Source organism: Lepeophtheirus salmonis, chromosome 11, assembly GCF_016086655.4.
Source record: "Lepeophtheirus salmonis chromosome 11, UVic_Lsal_1.4, whole genome shotgun sequence".
Taxonomy (NCBI): Eukaryota; Metazoa; Arthropoda; class Copepoda; order Siphonostomatoida; family Caligidae; genus Lepeophtheirus; species Lepeophtheirus salmonis.
The window spans coordinates 17656201-17677728 of NC_052141.2; the positions used below are offsets into that span (position 1 = coordinate 17656201).

A 21528-nucleotide genomic window follows, 5' to 3' on the forward strand; every position below is an offset into this window, starting at 1 on the left:
TAGAGCATTTTGAGCACTTGCCCTAGGCTTTAACAAAGAAAAATAGAGTAATATAAAAAAGGCAATAAGTGAAATTATTTTTTCCAACTTTTTATTTATAAAAAAAAGTCATCCTATTTTTTTTTTTTTTTGCAAGACATTTGTCAAAAGGTGTCAATTTATTTTTTAAAACAGAAATTGTAATTCAAAATGCCACCTGAATAAAAAAGTAATGCTAGTCAATCCCTCCTCCCACTAAAAAAAAATAATCTTAGTGTCGCTCTGAAAGACTTTGCCTTCATCCTGCTCATGGTAAAAGCGACCCTGATCCTTATCTCTGGGTTATAGTTTTTTCTAACATTATAATTGTATTTTAGATCTTTATATCAATGTCTATGCATAATGCAGAGGTATCCAATTCATTTTTGATCCGTCTCATCTCAATGGAGGCTACTTTTTAAATCTAGTTCATAGAAGTTAATTTTAAAATTAAGTATTTTTATAGTAATCCATGTTTGACACCATTGCTTTTTGTTTGAGATATTACATTTAATATGTAGAATAAATACGGTGCTATCTCATTAACAGAAAATTACTCTCTTTTTGTCAATGTTTCTACTTCTTTCCCCCTAATCAGTGTTCTGAACGTTGATTGGTTGAATTAGAAATGAACTCTTGTTAAGTTGTGAACAGTTCTCAACAATTATAGAACAATCATTCCATAGTTGGGAAGAATTGGCCCGGAATTGGTTAAATATAAACTGATTTTTTGCCTTTTTTTGTTTCTTTTTGTATGAAATGTTGCTTGATACAATAAAAATAATGATTTAAAATTGGTCACGTCCTCCATTGTTGAATAAACCGAACTTCGGTATTTCAATACCCAGTGATTTTTTCATTTTTTTTCTCTCTCTTTAAATAAGTTTTTATTAAGAGGTTTTAAAGGGTTAGTTATGTTATACAAGAAGATGCACAATTTAATTGAAATTATATATTATTTATTAGCTGGGGATGATGATTTGATAAGGTAATTAGTTATTGCCAATTCTGCAAAGATCTTGAATATATATGTTTGTCTGGATGATATCGGAGCTAAATTTATACTCTTAAATCAAATGAAGGTCTATTCTATAACTGCGGATTTGTTATTCAACTAGGATCTTGTGTATCTTAACTCATTCCACAAATTTGAATAATAAGTCTATAATTAACTCAAATATGTATGTTGAATTTACATATATGTTGTATACAAGTTACAACCAAAAAATGAGATGAATAATTTTAAATGAAGTATTTACAGATCTTGGGATGATAATCATGTCATAATTGAATAATATTCCATGGATGATCTATACATTAATGGTGTAATCTTTGACTACATATTTTAAACAAATGACTTAAAATGTAAGTATTTTGTGGCGCATTATAAAGTTCAAATACTCAGAGTTATATTACTCTTAAATACATAATACTATTATCAAAACTCGGTCCAGTACCGAATTTCTTTTTCGGTTCGGTCTCAAGTGATTTTTTCTAGACCGATTTTTCGGTCCAGACCTTGGTACGATTTTTTTTTGTTCTCACATTGTAGACCGATTTTGATTCGGTCTCACTTTATGGACCGATTGTTTTTTCAGTCTCCATTTATGGACCGATTTTTTTGGGTCTTATATGTTATGAGAGACTAATTTTTTTTTCTATATCAACTGTCATTCATTTCTTTTTAAATCTCAAAAGTGCACGATAAGTTCTAGAACAAAATACTGTATACATATAAGAGACGGTGGTATCAAAATTAATCTGAGCTATCTCTGGTAAAACGTCGTATGACGTCGTTGTACTTGAAAAAACATATGGTGTCATGTTATAAACAATTTATCTATAAAATTGGTTGGAACCGTATTTTTCAACTGAACTTTTCCTTTGTCCGATCTAGACCGAATTTTTATATAAGACCGGTCCAGACCAAGCTTTTTTGTTGGAATGAATTAATTCGGTCCAACAAAAAATATAACAGTCTCAGACCGGTCTATGATTTCCAGACAAGTTGTAACTTGTATAGGCATCGCAACTTGTACTCAGCATCTGCAGTTTGTGCAAGCTTTCTTGTGCCACGAAAAGGTTTTTTTTTTAAACACAATTTTTTCTCCAACCAGTTATCAGATTAAAAATAAAACAGATTCTGAAAGTTTGATGGATTTTGATTTATTTCATACAATATAATGACTTTCAGCCTCAATTACAGTCTCCATACGAGGCTGAAAGCGCGGGCAGGCCTTCGCGCAAATCTTGGAATTCCTTCTTGATCTGACCGATAAGTTCGTCTTTGGTGTTGGAGGGGGATTTGGGGTTGTTTGTCGTTAGATGGCGCTCCATACAAAAAATTATTAGATTCAGATCTGGCAAGTTTGGAGGCCAAAAGTCCGCAAAGATGAAGTCGTCAAAATTGTCAAGGAGCCATTTGATACTTTTTTTCGAGGTGTGGGAGGTAACTGAGTCTTGCTACCGCATGTAAGGCCTCCCATTGGCAACTATGTCGATCCAGGGCAACAACTTATTCTCTAGCACGTCCTGGTATCGCTCCCAGCACGGATTTTAACAAGGGCTTCGTGCATTTTTCTAAAAATTCACCCATTGATATGAAGTAAAAGAATAAATTGAGATTTTCTACATTTTCTAGATTGCATACATAAAAACATCTTCATGGTTTGAGAGAATGTGTATTAATAATTATGATCATCTAAAATGATGATAGAACAAACAAATCCCTAGGGAGAAACCTTCAAAAGAACAACAACATCATAACTAATTCCACTTTTCTTCTTTTTTATAATATACATTTATTCATTTAAAAAGAGACACAAAATGGCTTTTTATATCATGGTATATTTTTAATACTTTCTTCATAGGTAGGCATAAAAAGTATTCCCCTTTCTAATAAAATAAGAATGCCCCAAGCAATTTTCTACTCTAATTTGAGCATTAATATTATCTAGAAGAAATAGTAGAAGATGAATGGCTTTGAGAAAGAGAAAAAAGATAAATTGTTCTAGGAATGATTTACTTTCAATATGATTTATTCTATAAAATAACAGAATAATTACAAGCGAGGATCCTCATTGATGTCACGAGGGATCAATTTTATCTTCTTTAAGGACCGAGAAGTGGTACTGGACTGGACAGCGGTCCTTGGTCTCAAATAATGATCGATACAACACTAGTACTCATTCATCACAGAAATCCAGAATTTGTGAATGTTTCATAATCAAAACCTGTTATAAGTGTTTGGTCACATGAAAGTTCGATAAGCGCTGCATCTTCTATGTCAGACGACAGATATGGCGGTAAAAAGGGCGTTTCCAGTTATATTTTTTGTGGTGCACCATCTTCTGGAAAATACTTTTTAGAATGATCCAGAAGATACTATTATACATTAATCATTATTTAAGTTTTGATGCTACTCAATGTAATGCAATTTCAATTATATTCTTCTTTTTTTGGAAATCATCTAGCGGCCCCCACTTTGGGATATAGGTATAATAAAAGTAGCTATTAGAGGATATATTTTTGATAGAAGGTAAAGGTTTAAGCCCTTTTATTTGTAAGTCCCACTTTGACATAAAATAGTTGACCATTTTTCTTAATATGAATGAAAAACTGTGTTGTTTAGGCCTTCAAAATGCCCAACATCAACAATATTGACGTCATATGAAAACACTCTATTGTAAAGTAGGGAAGATGCTATTATCGATTTTTTCACTGTGTACATATATTTTATCACATATAGATTATTATCAAATAACACATAATATTTGAATAGTCTCTTTGTCAATCTTTTTCTCACTTGGTGTTTTATTTCATACAACCACACCCTGGAGCTTTCACTATTTCCTTTTACCCGTTATTTAACAAAAGTAACATCAGGTGTTAAGAAATGTTTAATTATAATAAATATTATATACGTATCATCATATGCAAGTGATGTACATAGTATATAAAGGGGAGATAATACTTCTAAATGTGTATGCATAGGGTTGTAAAAAAAGAGTTCTAGGTGATTTTGCAGTATGCCATATTCGCCGTCTTTTTGTGTACTTATATTATCGGTTCGAACTCGACTTTTGTATCTTTATCAGATAAATTAGGAGATAGCTAGGAGAAAAAGAAAAAAGGATTATAAAATCAATTTGATTGACTTATCATTTATCAACCATTGATTAATGAATTAATATGGTCAGCCATGTTCTTCTTTGATTTTGAGTCGTATACATTCAGTCAGTTTATCATTTTTTGGGATTTCAAATATTATCCCGAAATGGAAGAGTTGCTTAAAATACCAAATGATGTCGATATGAAATTACAACTACTACAAATATAATCGAAGTAATTCCTGCCAATGTCCTTGTTTATTTCCTTCTCCTCCTCCTCCCTTGTCACAGCTGATTGTGGCTGATATAATGAAGCGTCATGATATAAGCTAAACAGCTCTACTCCAAAACATTCTTCAATTTATCAGGATTTCTATGTTGATTTTCAGTTCCTTTTTTTAACATGCCCAAAATACAAACGATTTTCATCACTAGTTACAAGTCTAAGTCCTTGTTGGTTTCGGAGTAGAATTGAGGGTCGACATAGTAGTAGAGTTCCAGCCTATACAGGCTTGTTATATAAGAAGTGGGACTTTTGTTTATTTCCTTACTCTCATGCGGCTCATACTCTCTTACAGCTAACATGAAGGAAATCAACACAAACTCCCACTCCGTGTCTAGCAATGATATAGACAGGAGTTACTCCGATCTTGGTCCTAAATTCTACTCCTAGTCCAACAAGGACCTACAGGAGTTCAACGTTACTCTCCCCTATTCATAAACACACACACTCGTGGATACTACTTATATGTTCTCTCCTCAAGAATGAAATAATAATGATAACAACTTATGCAAATAAAAAAACACTATTCAAGTTGCCAACAAAGCAAAAACTCGCACATTAAAAATGATTAACATTTACAACACTAAATGTGTATTCTATTAATAGATGTCTCCCCCCTTCTTCAAGTGTATCTTTGATATTACATATGTAGTGTAAAGAAAAACGGAATATCATTCTATGATATCTTCAAATTAGGTGTAAAATCTTTTGTTATATCTATTGTAATAGTAATTTGATTTATTATTTAACCAATAAAACTGTCTGCGTCTAATTTAGAGACTTGTAAACACATATTGTGTTTATATACCCAATAATTACACGGAAATGTACTTCTTTTAAAATGGTTTAAGTGATACAGCTTATATAACTCATTTAAAAACATTTTTGAAAAGTCACAGAGATGAAAGGTTGTACTATTCCATCATGGATAAAGATGGAATTTCTGCAAAGAAAAGACTAATTACTTTTTGTTCATTATTTATTTAGTCATGCTGGGTTTGTTAACATTTCCCTCTAAAAGAAGAATTCTCCCCATCTTTGGTGTAAATTGTTTTTTTCAAATGTATAATAATATAAATATAATCAAAATAATTTCACATCACTAATGCTATTTTAAATGTAGAATGTTTTCCCCTCTAAAGCAGTAATTCATTTCCTCCCCTCGCCAAAAACATATAACATATAGCTGATATTAACAATGGCCTTAATTCAGTAATACCATAAACCTCACTCCATCCCTTCTTCTTGCACTCTGCAAAAATCCCATCCCTACTTATAAGAGGCAAGAGTAGACAAATCCACTGCTTACAAAAAAAACTACCGTCTAAGTTTTCATATTTGTAAACTTTATTGTTTATTTTTTATTTTTTAATAGGTACTATAAATTATAATCAATAAAAAACGGTATTAGTTTCTTTTTTAAATGGGTTTTTTACAAATGTAATCCTCTGGGACTCTTTAGTTTTAAAATGATGGACAATAAGAAATGAATAAAATAAAACTTTTTGGAGCATACAAAACAATTTGATGAAAGAGATAATACGATCTATTTATCAAAAAATAAATTCAAGTTTCTACTTTCTTTGAATTAAAATCCATTCAGTACTATCACTAATAGTCCTGGTAATTTACTATGCAAGTATAAAGTAAATAAAATAGATAAATTTCAACTGAATATACTCAGCTTAGAGGCAACAAATAATTCAGAACCTGTATGTACTGAATTTATATTACTTTACAAATTAGGAATTCTATTTTAATTTCACTAGTCGTAGCAAAATTATAAATAATATTAGATACGATTTCTACAAACTGATTCGAATACTTTTGATAATGTTGATTTTATTATAATTCCAATTCCGATTTAGAGGCTTTTATCTTTCTTATTAGTGATTTGATTAAACTTTAATTGATACCATTGGAAAGTTTATTTTACAAAAATCGACCCAAAAGTAAGGATATTTTTTCTCCAATTGCAGCCAGCACCTTCACAATTTTCTCCCTAACTTTTGCCAAATACCTTATTGATCTTGGATCTCCCCGGGAAAGTATCCCAGGCCCTGCTAAGAGCCTTAATGTTGGGATTTCTCCTACCTTGAGAGCCCAGCCCGTCCATCTTGCACGGGGGTTTGCTGTTATTGGCTTTGAGAGCCTTGATGACCTTCTGAATGCTCTTCACGTGGTACCTATTAGACTTGGCGATTTGGTTGTTACTTTTCCCTAGCTCATGTATAGCCTTGATGATTGCAAACCTGGCACAGACTTTGGCCTTGTTGCTATTGGAGGTCACAGGTGCCATACTGTAAATGACCAAAATCACTTTAAGTGCTTGCAACGAGTGTAATTTTGGTCATGGAGTCACCTGTAAGGGCTCATTTGAAAGCTATTCTTTTTCCTTTTAAATTAATTATATTTGCATGAAATTGTCCTTTTTGTCAACAGAGATCGGCAGCAGAGCAGATTACCGAATTTGCTGTTGTGTTGCAGTATTGCAAAATTGGTTTTTTTTGTAGAGTATTTTGGGCCAATTGATTATGTGTGAGGTTTTGTGATATTATGATCAATACTTCCATCACAAAATTGTTGCAGATTTAGAATTATGGCGAACCTTATTTATTACAAGAGCAAATGCAGTCCCAGAGACAGGGAGAACACGAGGAAAAAATCACTTATTCCCCAGATAATTTCACTAATAGTAATATACATTATTTTCCTTAGATGTGGGTCTAATAATGTGTATATTGACTTGTATAAGTGCAACCGGTTGGCGCTAGTTGGCATTAAAAAGGTAATATTTCATATTAAAAAGACAGTGTTGACAGTTTTGGGACCGTTTGACTCAGTATTATTTGAATGCGCGTCAAGGATGGACAATAGCAAAGAGAAAATATTTTACTGTTTTTATTTGATAAAAGTCAAAACAAAAGTAGAAAGGTCTGATACTGGGATGAATATAGGGCATAGAGTAAAATTTAATATGTCCAATCCTTCTTTCGAGTGACAACTTTAAAGTAAGTTCCCATCAGCCATTTGGTAGGAGAAATACTTCCTGATCTTCTTATATATAATTCCAATATTGATCCTTAGAGATATATATTTATTTCATTTTACATTAAAGATGATTTACATTTAATATAGGCGAGAATTCTTCTTTCAGAGGGAGATGCTCACCCATCCTCGACTGATTGAATCATGAAAAAAAAAAAAAAAAAAAGACACCACACAGCTTCTTTCCTTTTATGATTTTTAAATGTTGTTTTTTTATTACAAACTCCTCAACTATAGTTATACCTTATGCCATCATCGTTTTCAAGAGGGTTAAAGTCCCTAACTAATTTCCAGAGAGTCTAAAATCAACGGAGTAACTGTTTAGAAAGTAAATAATATATATGATAAGAGTGAGAGAGGGGAGTGGAACAGAAAGAGGATCAGATCTATGAAATACTTGAGTCTTATCTCATTGAAATGCCAGAGGTATTGTGAAAGCATGAGTACTTCTATTGGAGGACTTTCTAGGAAACAAAAATTAATAGAACAACTATGAGAAGACTGGTGAAAAATGATTTGAGTTTATTAAGTTTTTGACCAAAAAAAGAGAGAGAAAAAAGGAAAGGAGCGAGCAATAATTATAGAGAGTACAGCAGAAAAGGATGTTTTCATGATATGGGAAAATGGTGTAAGAGTAGAGATCAAACAACGGCTGGACTTTCTCTATGGATTTTGAATTTTGATAATCTATCCGTAAATATACGAAATATAAAGACATTCGTATTTCTCGCTCCAGGGAATCCCTCGAGAGGCATTTTTGTCTCTTATAGGTATACTTCGATTTTCCTAAATTGGATAAAAGGGTTATTTGCTAGGCTGTACCATCTTCTTTATTTTTGAAAATTGAGAATATAATGAAGTCGCATGACAAAATTGGGCTTCATATCTTCAAAATCAAGACCAATTAATTCGTTTTAAATCAGGCAACTTTAAACGAAAGAAACTGTAATTTTTTAATTTTAAATTACTTTAAAGATCTGAAAATTGGTCTTTGAAGGCTGAAACTTTGTAAACATCTTCAATGCACAACAGTAGGTGGCGTCGCTAGCACATTAAGGGAGAGGGGGATCAATCCCCAAAAAGTTTCTCAAGTTCTCTCCCATTTTTATCGTACATTTAGGGTGCCCAAGCTATCTGTGGTGCGAAAATAAACATTTTTTTTTCAAACGCAATTTTCTCTCCAACTAGTTATCTGATTAAACAAATAAAACCAAATAATGAAAGCTTGAAAAAAAAACAATCTTATTTGTTTAATTTATTAAAAACACTTCCAGCCTCTTTAGAAAGCCGACAGTGCGAGCAGGCCTTCGCCTTTTGGTCCCTTGGCAAATCCTGAAATACCTTCTCCATCCAGGTTCCAAGTAGGGTTTCGTGTCTTTTCCAAATATTTTCTGACTGGTGCAGGTTTGAACAAGCTATCTAAGTAAAAAAATCAGCTATCCAATGCCTGAGTTTACCCATGAGGGCGTGCCAATGTACTGACATAGATAGCTTGTGCCCTCTGTATATACGAGGTATGTAAATATAAAACCTGAATATACCAATACATTATGAAAAACACTTTCACTGGAAGATAAGCTAAAAATCCTCGATGATCTGTCAAATAGTGGGATCTAATCAAGTGCGGGTCGCCTCAAAATAGGGAGTGTCAAAATTATTTATTTACTTATTATCCAAACATTGTAGTTTTTTATATGCATTGGATATAAGAAAAATCCGAATATACCCAAATTTTCATCTGAAAATTAGCAGTTTCCTTTATCCGGATTTGACTGTATTCTTCATTATAAAATATGGGTGTATGTTACTGACATAGAGGGCACTTTGAAAATTCTTCTGAGTGCCATTTTTTAAAAACAACTAATTTAAACAACAAGCTACAGACTGTCATACTACCTTGCGGAATATATATTTTTTAGTTTCCTCCTCCCCTATTGGAGTTTCTTTTGAATTATGTCTTCCAATATTCAGTTGAAAATCCTGCATAGCATTAAAATAATTCATGTGTGTGTCTGTGTTTTCACCTTGGAAAAACAATAATAAAAGATTAAAAAACGGAGGCAGATACAGACTTTAAACATGAAGCAAAAGTTGTTTAGGATTCTTAGTTACGTACGTAGAGCTATGTTTAATTCTGATGAGACCAGATTACTGGGCTCTGTAGGGCAAGTTTCGCTCCCTCCCTAATAAGCTGATTTTTTTTTTCATAAAACAAGATCGATTCCCTGTGTCTCAAAGTTTTTTTAGGTATGTGTTGTCGATTCGAAAATGCACCAAAAAAATTAAAAATCCATTAAGCGAATTATTTTACTAACGGCAAGAGGGAGAACGTATATTAAATACGAATTAAAAAAGGTAATTAGGTAAATGAAGGAAGAGTAGAATTAGCTAGTTAGTCTTAATATGTATCTTCATTATGGTTGAAGAAGGAGCATGGCAAGTGAGCAATGACAATGTCAATAAATAAATCACAAGGTATAACATTATAAATCAGAATTTTCACATGGTCAACTAATTATATGTTGCATTTTCAAATGGAAGTAGAGGTTTGATTATATTTACATCAAATGGACTGAAAACAACATTAATAATTGTATAGAAGGAGGTTTTACTATCAAAATTTACCTAATTTATATTTATAGTAGTACCTAGATCATTATAGTTTATAATTTTAGCATAAAAAAACTAAAGATATTTTGTTCGTGCTAGTACTAATAATTATTTTAATTTTCAGGGAAGGACTTTGAGCGACTAATTGATCTCCATGGCATAGAAAATGTGGAGGGTCTTATGCAAAAAGTAATATCTGTTCTTGAGCATTTAGAGACCGCTGCTGATAAGAGGGCAGATGAAGATACCACAATAGAATCCCTACAGTCTACTATCAAACATTTTGAACTAATTGAGCTTAAGAAAAATGAGGAACGAATACTTCAATCGAAAGTATGCTCTCATTAATCATGTATGACATTATGCAACAAAATTCAGGTCTTGGAACGGCCACCTCCTAACAACCATATTTATTATTGTTATTTAAGCAAACATGAAAAAGATCATTGAAACCTTCCATCGCAGTATGTTTGCCCTTTAGAGTTTTTCTTTTAAATATGTTTTTAGAGTAGATATAATTTCGATTCAGAGCCATATTTCCATCTATAATAACTATATAGATGAAAATTAAAGGTAATAACAAGTGATAAAAAGTATTCCAGCATTAGAAAGGTAAAGTATTTATTACGTTATATTGAATAAAGTTTCTACAAAATCGTTCTAATCATACAGAAATCAAGTAAAATGAAGGATCATATTTAGAATCTAATATGTTTTGGATATTTTTTAAAAATTGCTTTATGTTATAGCAAAGACTAACGATTTGCCGAAAATCAGTTACATTTTGAACTAATTTTTTCAGTTTAACTTTTAATTTTCTTTAGGTATATTTTATAAAGAAGCAATATGTAATTATTTCACTTCAAAATATGGCTCTGAATCGAAACTATACTCTGAAACTATGATTTAAAAAAACGATTTAGAAGCCAAATTTATTATTGCCAATGAAGGTTTTAATGGTCATTTAAATAATAATAATAAATGGGGGTTTTAACCGGAGGAGAGGGGAAAAAATGTGCTGTTGCATATGATAATTAATTAACAGTACGGTTAATGACGTAACTTCTTTTGATTGCAGGAGCTCGAAGAAATCGAAGAACATTATAAACAAGAAACTCAGGATCTCCTAGCTACTGTCAAACGACTTCGAGATGAGACTCGAAAGTTACAGTCCTCGCTCACAGAGGCCACTGAAAGGGATAGCGCATTTTCAGAAGAAGGTGAATAATTATAATGATTTATATTCATAATGGATACTTGGAATTCACTCTCACACATATTTTTTCTCCCCCATAATCACAGATTCCTATTTCGAAGTGGAATTAGTTAACCGACTCCAAAATGTGATAGAAAAGCAAAGAATAGAAATCAAATCCCTAGATCAAAAGATATTAGATTTAAAAACCGAAAATGAAGAGGTAACAGTTCATTCGTGGTCAGCGTGTCCACAGCTTTTATTTTTCCCTCTCTTTTTTTTAAATATCCAGGTTAAAATTCAAAATGAAAAGACGGCTTCTTGTGTCAAAGAGGCTCGAAGGAAGAATCGTTCGACTCAACTCCAAATGCATCTACTTCTAGATGAACGAGCTGAACTCACAGCTAAGGTAAGAAGGGATCTTCTTTCATCATCATACTCTATCTTCTTTTGCATGCTTATTCCTTTTTATTTTATCTTCCCCTAAATATAGATTGAATTATTGAAAAAAATTTCAAGGAAATTGAATGACTATGAAGTACTTTAATTTAATTTATTTTATATATGTGTGTGTTAGTTTTGGGGATTTGCTTTATTTTTAGGGTTTTTATTCAGGGCTTATAGCTGTAGTGTTCAACCGATATATCAGTGCGAGTTGATTATTATTGGGAGTTTGAAAAAATATACATTTTTTCAAGCCTAAAATACAAAACAAGATCAAAATATGTTTTTAAATTATGTACTTAACCCTTGAAAACTCAGTCGGTATGGCCAAAACGGCCATTTTGAAAGTTGCCTTTTCTCTCTCTTATTTTATATTTTTCATCCTGGCAATCAATGTAAATTAAAACAAAGGACATCACTGCTACTATTATAACGGCTGCTTAACGAATATTATTTAGTTATCTTTAAAAATCAGTGAACAGCGTGTCCCAGATGAAACTTTGGAAAGGTTTCATTGACTTACTAAATAGTTTACGGATTTCCCTCCGTAATATTAAGTAGTAGAGCAAGAAAATCATACAATTCTTGTGAAACAAGTTTCTTCCTCAGACCAAGGACAATTGGGAAGGAGGCTTTAAAAAAATGTGTGTACGTGCTTCTTGACGTAGGAATGAACCCTTCATCGTCCCTCTCTCCATGTATCTCATTACTAAGATTAAAAATCTTGATAGGAAGCCTGGAAGTCACAAGGCCAAACAACTCAAAAGTGGCGTGAAAACAACTTGGCGAATTTTTGGCCCTGGTCAATGTGGTCACCACACTTCAACCCTCTTGACTATGGGATTTGAGGTATCATCGAGATGAAAGCCTGTGCCACTTTCCATGTGAATGTGGATTGCCAAAAGGCTGCTGTGGAGAAGTAGTTGACTAAAATGTCAGAGGAACACGTAAAGAAGATATGTAAGGACTAGAATGGAGGCTATGGAGGAGGAGGCCGCTTGAGATGTAATTGTTTATATAAAGTAAAATAAATGTCACACTACTTATTCTTTTTTAGAATCTTGATAAAGTTAAACTTGGGAAAATTTGTTCATGGTTCGCAGGGACACACACTGTATTACTTTTTTTTTCTTTTGCTTCAAACCGAAATGTAATAAAATGCCTCTGTGTTCTATACAACAATGAATACACATTTTAAAAACTCTTGGGAGAAAGATAAAAAAGAAAGTCCTCAAAATCTGAAAGCAGATGAGTTGCTTTATCATGGTGAAAAGGAAAATCATACAGCGGCGGAAATGCTTGAGATTTTTTAGAGGAAACACTTGTTTGGTACGACTTTCATAGAGGAGGCCATTCATAAATTTTAGTACTCCTACACTACAAAAGTATATTTAGTCTCTTTGTTAGGGAAATTTAGGATCTTGTATTTAACCTAAGAGCTTCCTAGATCTCCTTCAAGATAAATTTTGACAACTGATTTTAATTTGCTTAAAGGATAATTTTTACCGTATTTTATTTACGTTGAGTTATTTATATTTAATTTAGCACACCTCAAAATATTTATGCCACCCCGTCACTGATTTTGTGTGATAATTTTACCTCAGTTTTCAAGGGTTAATTTGAAGAAATTAAAAAGTGGAACCCATGAATTGGCTTTATCAGTTTCTTCTCTCCAAATAACCGGCTCTAAAAAATACAGTGAAATATATTCCCTGTCTTTTCATTCCGAGTTATTTAAATCCCTCTATTTTATTCCTGGACATTTTATTTCTATTTTGAAGAGGGTTTATGTGTCTAAACTGGTTAAAGCCTGATCTGGATAACAGAAACGGCTATTTTTCAGATGATGATTCCACTATATCTGAAATATATAAAAAACCACAATTTTGAAACTCCCTACTTCGAAGCAATCTGTATTTGATTAGATCCTATTTTTTGATTGATCGTCGATAATTTTTAGCCTATCTTTAAATAAAAGTTTTTCTCGCCATGTATTGGTAAAGTTGTGTTTTATATTTACATACCTCGTATAAAAAGGTTGCGTAAGCTATCTATGCCACGACGGGTAATTTGTTTTTGTTAGGTAGCTTTTTTAAACCTTCGACAGGTGGAAAAAAATGGAATCAATTTGTTGTGCAAAATATTTAAAAAAGGCCCAGAGTATTGGAATATTGGAATCCGGATCAAGAAGGAATTCCAGGATTTGCCAAAGGACCAAGTGGCGAAGGCCTGCTTGCACTTTCGACTTTGTATAGAGGCTGAATGTAATTTTAATAAATTCAAGCAATCAGAATCCATTAACCTTTCAGGATCTGGTTTTATTTTTTTAATCTGATAACTACTTGGAGAGAAAAATGCGTTTGAAAAAACGCATTTTTTTCAGCCAAAGTGTTTTTCAGGGGTACATATGATATTTATCCGTAGAAAAACAATGTGGAATGAATGTAAAAAACCCAAAAATCATACAGAACAAGAATGTTGGCTCCAACTTAGGATTTCTACCTTTAAAAAAGAAAGAATCACCATAAATTTTTTTCATTCTTATGAAATCAAGTTGATAGCAAAAAAGGAAGAAAAATTTGACTTTATGAGGATTTTGTACCTCATGTTTCTTTAATATAAAGTATTTTATATATTACAATATTGGTATCTGAGAGTATTTTTCTTATGTGCGGATTTGACTCTATTAGTTTTTGTGTAACGCTGTATAGGAAGGGCTTGAGGAACTTGCTTACTACCTATGTAAATTTGAAGTGTAAGGATGGAAAAGAAAGAGAAAAAGGGATTATGATTAGTGATGAAAATCGTGTGGTTATTTTGGCATTTAAAAAATAAACAGAAAATTAACATGGTAACCCTGACCATTTGAAAAATATTGTGGAGAAGAGCAGCTTGGCTATCATGTCGTTTCATTACATTAGATATAATCAGCTGGGACAAGGGAGGGGGGTCTGAAATAAAAAAAGAAGAATACAGTTAAGTGACGTCATCAAGGACCGAACTTTAAAAGTTTTAGTACTGACATGCAGGACTGGCCTGGACGGGACTACTTTCTTGTGTCCTAAATAAGGACTAACACAGCACTACCAATAATATCCAGAGATTCTATTCCTACTCACAATTAAATACTTATGATGACGTCATTTCTAATCCATAAACATAAACAATCATATTCATTTCTCCCATCCATCACTAGTCATCTATTTTGCCATCTCCATAGCATTACACAAAAACTACTGACTAGTTCAGAAACATAAATTGTCTGTTGTCATTAAATATCCCCCTTCAAAAAGGGAATGAAATATCCGTCTAAAAGTTTTGCAGGGAATGAATTTACCAGTAGTAATATCACGGAATAATATATATCGGTTGGACCCTACTTAAGGTATGTGTTCTACTTTAGTTTGTATAGAGCGTTTTTTTTCTTTAAATTGCGAGTGTACATAGATAGATACCTACATTATAAGATTAAGAGATTTTAAGATAATTAATTTAATATGCACATAATTCCCCAAAGTTGCAATTTTTGAAAGAGTCGATAAGCTATTTTCCTCAGCACACCTAATCTACACCACACTATGTAAATTGTTTTATTATTATGTATGTGTATAGTAGAACGTCTAACTTAGAAGATAAGTTGATTTAATACATTTAATGGTATTGCTCGGAATTATTAGCGTCTTTGGTTTAATGACGTAGATATGTACTCCTCTTTTCTTTTTTCAATATATACTTACAGACAAATTTTGTTGTAATATTATAGAAGATATCTCGCCAAGAAATTATCAATTTTACTCCCCGTTTTTCATGAAATCACTCCACCGAAACTACTTAACTATTTGGTATGGCAGAATAATACACAGAGTTTGAGAAAAAAAAAATGTGAATGTAATTGGGATGACTGATATTTTAATCTTTAGAGCGCTCACTAACAAAAACAAGCAAAATTCATTTGAACATACGAGCGTTTTATTCAAATATTAACATATACTGCAAATGCATATGAATTATAAGATACCAATAATAGAAAGAAACAGAAAAGTGTTTTTGTTGTTTCTTAGATCCAAATATGTTTATGACATACATAATGGATCACTATATACATTGCAGCAGGTGATTTGTTTCATACATTTCTACAGACAGACTTTGCTTTTTAATATAGGCATATATTTTAAATATAGAGCGGAGAAAATAACTTTTTGATTTCCATTGCCGATTTTGTAAGTTTGTCCACCAACAGAGAAAAGAACGGTGTATAATTTGAATGGTTGGTATATTTTAATTGTGAAATACAATCATTATATGAAGAAAGAAAATTGTAAGGAGGAAAAAATAGTCATAAATGCTTTGGAAAATAAATAAACCTCTTCAGATTGTCAATTAGAAATATATTTAACAACAAAACCTCAAAGATTTTATAGAATACAAGTCTTTAAAATATGGGACAATTTTAAAAAGCATCCCTCTATATAAATACATTTATTGAATATTTCATTCATTTAAATATGGTACGCTAAGCATTAGCTGCACAAATCCTTGCTACATTGTTATTTTTATAGTCAAAAATGGTTTTACTGCAATCATTCATCTAGACAAACTTTACTTTATTGATATAGATTTATATGCATTTTCTAATCCATCTCACACACGTCATTTCGTTATAATTACCATCTTTTAATTGATATATACACACACATGTTCGTTCTTATTAGTAGGACCTAAGGAACATGTAATTAATCTTTTATATCCTTTATACTTCGTTTTCTTTAATAGTGATTAAATGCACTTATTTTTAAATGAATATGGATAGCCTTTCATATTTTACCTTTTTTTCTCTTGGGATTAGAACATTTTGAATATTCTTTGCTTTTATCAAAAAAGAAATGACTTTACTTTTTTCAAGATATAGAGATCTTTAGGACTCATAGATAAAATAAATCTACAAATGTTTCTTGATTGACTTACATATGTTGAGAGGGAGTCTCTGTTTTTGGCATTTACTTTCTATACATATATCCACATCGTATTTTTTGAAAACATGCTTTCTATTAACAAAATTTATTTCTTTTTTCTTCTTTCAAAACAGACTTTCTTTGTAAGTCGACTGTTTGATATATTTATTAGTGTTGAGACTCGGCACAAGACCGATTTTTTCCCCACAGGTCTCAATCTATGGACCGATTTTTCTCCCCCTATCATGCTGTATGAGGGGTTCAAATATGATTATGACGTTAATGTGCCATATTGAAACTCAAATGACGTCATCAACAATACATTTACCGGATGGCCCATTGAAATCTGAACACTTACTAATTCAATAATTAATGAAGTTTGAGTTATTGAAATGAATTCATATTTCGATACATTAAAGCATAAACAATTAGTTACAATACAAACCTGAACTCTTTTGCTTACGTACAAGTCCAGAAAATGAAACTCGAACGTTATCGACAATTTTCATTCCAGTGAGTGGAAAGAGCCTTGTGAGGCTAGAAAGGCCACTTTTGACACCAGCAATGAAAAACACCCATCTCTTCCGTTGCAACCACCTCAACTACACCTTTTGGGTGCATGTCGAAGGGAAGGCCTGCAGTATCCATAATCCAAACACTGAGCCCTTCAATGCCACTCTTAGCCAGCATTGTAACACCATGGCAGAAGAATATAACTGCAGTTGGCTTAAGGACTTCCACCGCCGCCTGGAATCCATCATTGCCACTAAGTGTGGCTAAATTAATGATAAAGAGAGCTTAAACACACATCTATTTATAGTATTCATTTTGTTAAAATTCTATTCTGAATTAATAAATTATATCTTTTTGAAGTTTAAAATTCAAAGTGTTCAGATGACTAGAGAAGGGGCTTTTGAAGAGAAAAAACATAGTTGATAAATATAAGTAAGAAAAAAGGTGTTCTCTTTTTTCTTCATTATTTAATAGGTCGCCGGTTAAAGATAGAACAGATCCACATTTTTCGGATCGAAGTTGGTTCTGATCTTTAGACGTAAATTTCGGGTACTCAAACCTTCGAATCTAGAACCGAAACCAATTTTAGACAGATACTTATCTCAAACCTAAGGAGCATTTTACTCAAAGGTCGGACTTAATAAAATAGGATCCGGCTATATTTTTACTGATTCAATGGAATAACGAATAACACAATTTTATTTCTATTATAAAATCTTTATTATTTAATATTAGAATTATTATTATAATAATATCGGACACGTCTTTATCTTGCAGAAAAAAGCCCTGAACTCAGTTCGTAGTTTCCAATTTTTCCACCTAAGGAATCATAACTAAATAAATAGGATTTGGGTTAAAGACGCCAAAACAATGAATAGCTTAATGTTATTACTTTTAAAATATAATAATTATTAATAAGATTGGCATAACCATGCAATGCAACTGTTTATGTTGATATATGTCGCTCGAAGCACTAAATAAATAGAGATGCAATATTGGATATAGATAATTTCTTTATTTCAAACTAGGATTAAACAATACTATTAGCTTTTTATGATCCCAAAAATCAGTGGAATCTTTTTTAAGATCCTTAAAAGTTCAAATAATAGAATACAGTTTGGGTTTTTTATTTTTTGAATTATACAAGTTTACTGATACTGGATCCGAGTACTTCAGATCAATGTCCATGACCTGTACTATCTGTTTTTATTGCTCTCTTATTTACGATATCAGATGATTCATCTGAATTTGCGGTACATGTTAAGATTTCATTAAAACATAAACGTTTGTATGTTAAAATGAATTAACTCTCGCAGGCATTTGTATATAGCATTAAGCGTATATACAGGGAGTACTGTTTTTAATAGTGAGCGCAATAGAGACAAAACTCTTGAGTCCATCACAAAGTATTTTTTTTTCTAAAACTCATATTACTATTGGTTCATTCTTGAGGACAGAAATCGGAGAGCAACACTGTGATGATTTCTTGTAAAGTTATCTTCTACATTATTAGAACAAAAATTCTCTTTTTTTTTTTTAAATAAGCTCTAAATTTTTTAAATAGAGCCTGAATATATTTTTTTTTAACATTTTTAAAATGCTTAACTACACATTTCCCTTTAGATTGGTTTTCCTCACATTTTCCCTCAAATTTTAATCTAAATAATTATTTCTGACAAATTTTAATTTTTAAAACTTCGAAGACAAAACTCATTTTTTGTAACGGATGTCGTTCAATATGTTTATTTCTAAAGAATTACAAACAAAAAATGTATCTAAATACATATAGAAACACTTAGAAACTTTTAAACGTATAAAGTAAATAAAAGAAGGACTCAAGTGGGGGAAAAAAATAAAAAAAATGACGTCAATAGACTTCCATGCATCTAGAATTCCAGGTCTATATGTATATTTATTTCTTGAATATTAATTTTAATGTATGTATTTAAAGGATTCAGACACTATTTCTTAATTTAAAAAAAAAAAAAAAAAACCTCAACAGAAATAAAAGTAATTTATATAGTTGGAATTTAATTTTTCATGAATATAAAAACAAAATCAAGTGATTTGTCCTACTCTTCTCCCGTATTTTTAGGCAGATCAATTGAAAAAAATGTGGTGATTACAGAACTGTAAAAAATTTAATATGTTTTAATTTAATATTTATATATATTTTCATAATTTATATATGTTATATGGGAGAGATAGTTTCAAAAACCATAACTTAGGAACGAAAAACCGGATATAATTTGGTTACGAAGTGTCCTTAATGAGTCTTAGTTAGGCACAAAGTAACTTGAAATAATTGTTCTACAATAAAATAATTAATTTTGTACACCTATTATACAAATAGACCATTAGTCATGGCAGATAATTGCCCAATTAAATAAATATGTTCGATATTGATAGCACAGATTTAAAATATATTTATAAATATTACTAGAGATGGCCAAATGAGGATAAAAGTGTTGTGTCAATATAAAAACAATCTTTAACAAACATGGAGAAAATGAGAAAATCCCAATTATTTTTATACTTCAATTATATTTCATAGACATATTTTATTCAATTATTATAGGCCTTGAATTCAAATTTGTGGGATGAGTTAAGACACACAAGAAGTTAAGCTACAACTTAAATCTTTATTCGATTTAATTTATTTTATCTAATTCCCGAGTAGTAAACTTCCTTTGGTACTTCATATATGATCATAAAAGACGGAGAGTAACCCTGAGGATTAGTTGCGGAGTTATAATTGTAAGTCCTGTTTATAATCAATGTAGAATTGGGGATTGACTTCCGAGTAATTCTTGCCAATATCCTTGTTTATTTCCTTCGTCACAGCTGATTACTGTTGATCTAATTTAACGTCATGACAACTAAGCTGCTCTGCTACAAAACATTTTTCAAATGGTATGGGTTAGCATGATCATTTTCGATTCCCTTTTTTTATCATGCCCAAAATACGCACGATTTTCATCGCAATTTATATTGGGCCCGATATGGTCCTTTAAAATAAAATCTGCCACTTTCTCTATTATTTTATTGTGATGATCCATTTGGCTAGCTTAATTTTAATTTGCGGGTCTTCCGAAGGGAGGGCTAACTAGAAATTGACGATAATTCTTATGGGAATACAAGTCTAATTCACACTCAATATTGAGAAAAATCATTCTAGCTTGCTTTTGTGTTGACAGGAAGGCTATGATGTATGTGGGGTTTCAACATAAAAGTAATCAGGAACAAAAATCAAGAAAAAAGAATACAGCCCCAATTTATTCTTTTACTTCATATATATATATATTCATGTGGATTTTAGCCCAATTATTCATAGACATATTTGAGAAAGTTATAGGCTTATTATTAAGATTACTGGAATGAGTCAAGACACCCAAGATTTTTAGTTTTAGATTAAAATCTTTATTTGATTTTATTGAATTATATTGGCCCCGATATAGCCCTTTAAATAAAATCTACCTCATTCACATTCTTTTAGGGTGATTATGAATTTTGGCTACTTTAAGTGGTATTTACGAGGCAACCAAAGGGCTAGTAAGAATTATTTACTCATAAAAATTGAGGTAAATTATTAGTAATCCACATTCAATTTTGAGAAAAATATTCTAGTTTCCTTTTTTGTTTTGTAACGGGCCACATATATTTATACTTATAACTTTAAAAAACTATTTTGCCTGGTTTCTTAACCGCCCCAATTCATTGTACATATAACAACCCATAACACCACTACCTTTTGCAGGTTCATGATCAATCTAGGGAGATGCAGCATCTTCTTCGACAGCTGGGTCAAGCTACAGCGGAATGCCAGGATTTAAACGAAGCCTCAGAGCTTAAAGATAATGATCCCAATCGACCAAGATTTTCCTTACAAGAACTTCGCGATATTTTACATGAAAGGAATAGTTTAAAAGCCAAAATAAGTGATTTGGAGGATGAATTGAATTTGTATAGACCACAAGAGGATTCAGGGTAAGCGTACATATATTTCTTTGTAAAATAGTTTTTTTCTTCCTCTTGTTAAGACCAAATTATTTGCTTTTGAGTTGATTGTAGTTTTTAGGTTTTTTTTTATTATTTTGAATTTGTTTATTATCTAGTTTTTCATCCCATCATCTCAAGAAGAATCCAATAAATAATGCTGATGATGATTGCATGGAGGCTTTATTTCTGTAAGCTAGCTTTTTTTTTTTTTTTTGTTTATTTCATCTCATTTTTTATTTAAAGAGTTTCTTTTTAGAAACATTTTTCCCTTATTATTATTATTTGTATTATTTACGATCTTTTTTCTACATTCTTACAGTTATTTTATATGAATTATTATTCTTACTATTGTTTGCA

At 31.5% G+C, this 21528-nt stretch overlaps 1 protein-coding gene across 13 annotated transcripts in view; it reads left to right on the plus strand.

Annotated features, from left to right (window-relative positions):
• Positions 1–21528, plus strand: part of Rilpl (Rab interacting lysosomal protein like) — a 42171-nt gene that overhangs the window by 5930 nt on the left and 14713 nt on the right. For 4 of the 13 annotated variants that reach the window (XM_040721106.2, XM_040721104.2, XM_071891809.1 and 1 more), the window contains exons 2-7: positions 10193–10401; positions 11147–11288; positions 11371–11486; positions 11556–11672; positions 20930–21159; positions 21288–21359. In XM_040721106.2, the coding sequence (XP_040577040.1) occupies positions 10193–10401; positions 11147–11288; positions 11371–11486; positions 11556–11672; positions 20930–21159; positions 21288–21359 (886 nt within the window). Of the gene's footprint in view, positions 1–10192; positions 10402–11146; positions 11289–11370; positions 11487–11555; positions 11673–11756; positions 11802–20929; positions 21160–21287; positions 21360–21528 lie in introns of all 13 variants that reach the window. The other 9 variants (XM_071891807.1, XM_040721105.2, XM_071891808.1 and 6 more) reach the window with 3 other exon arrangements.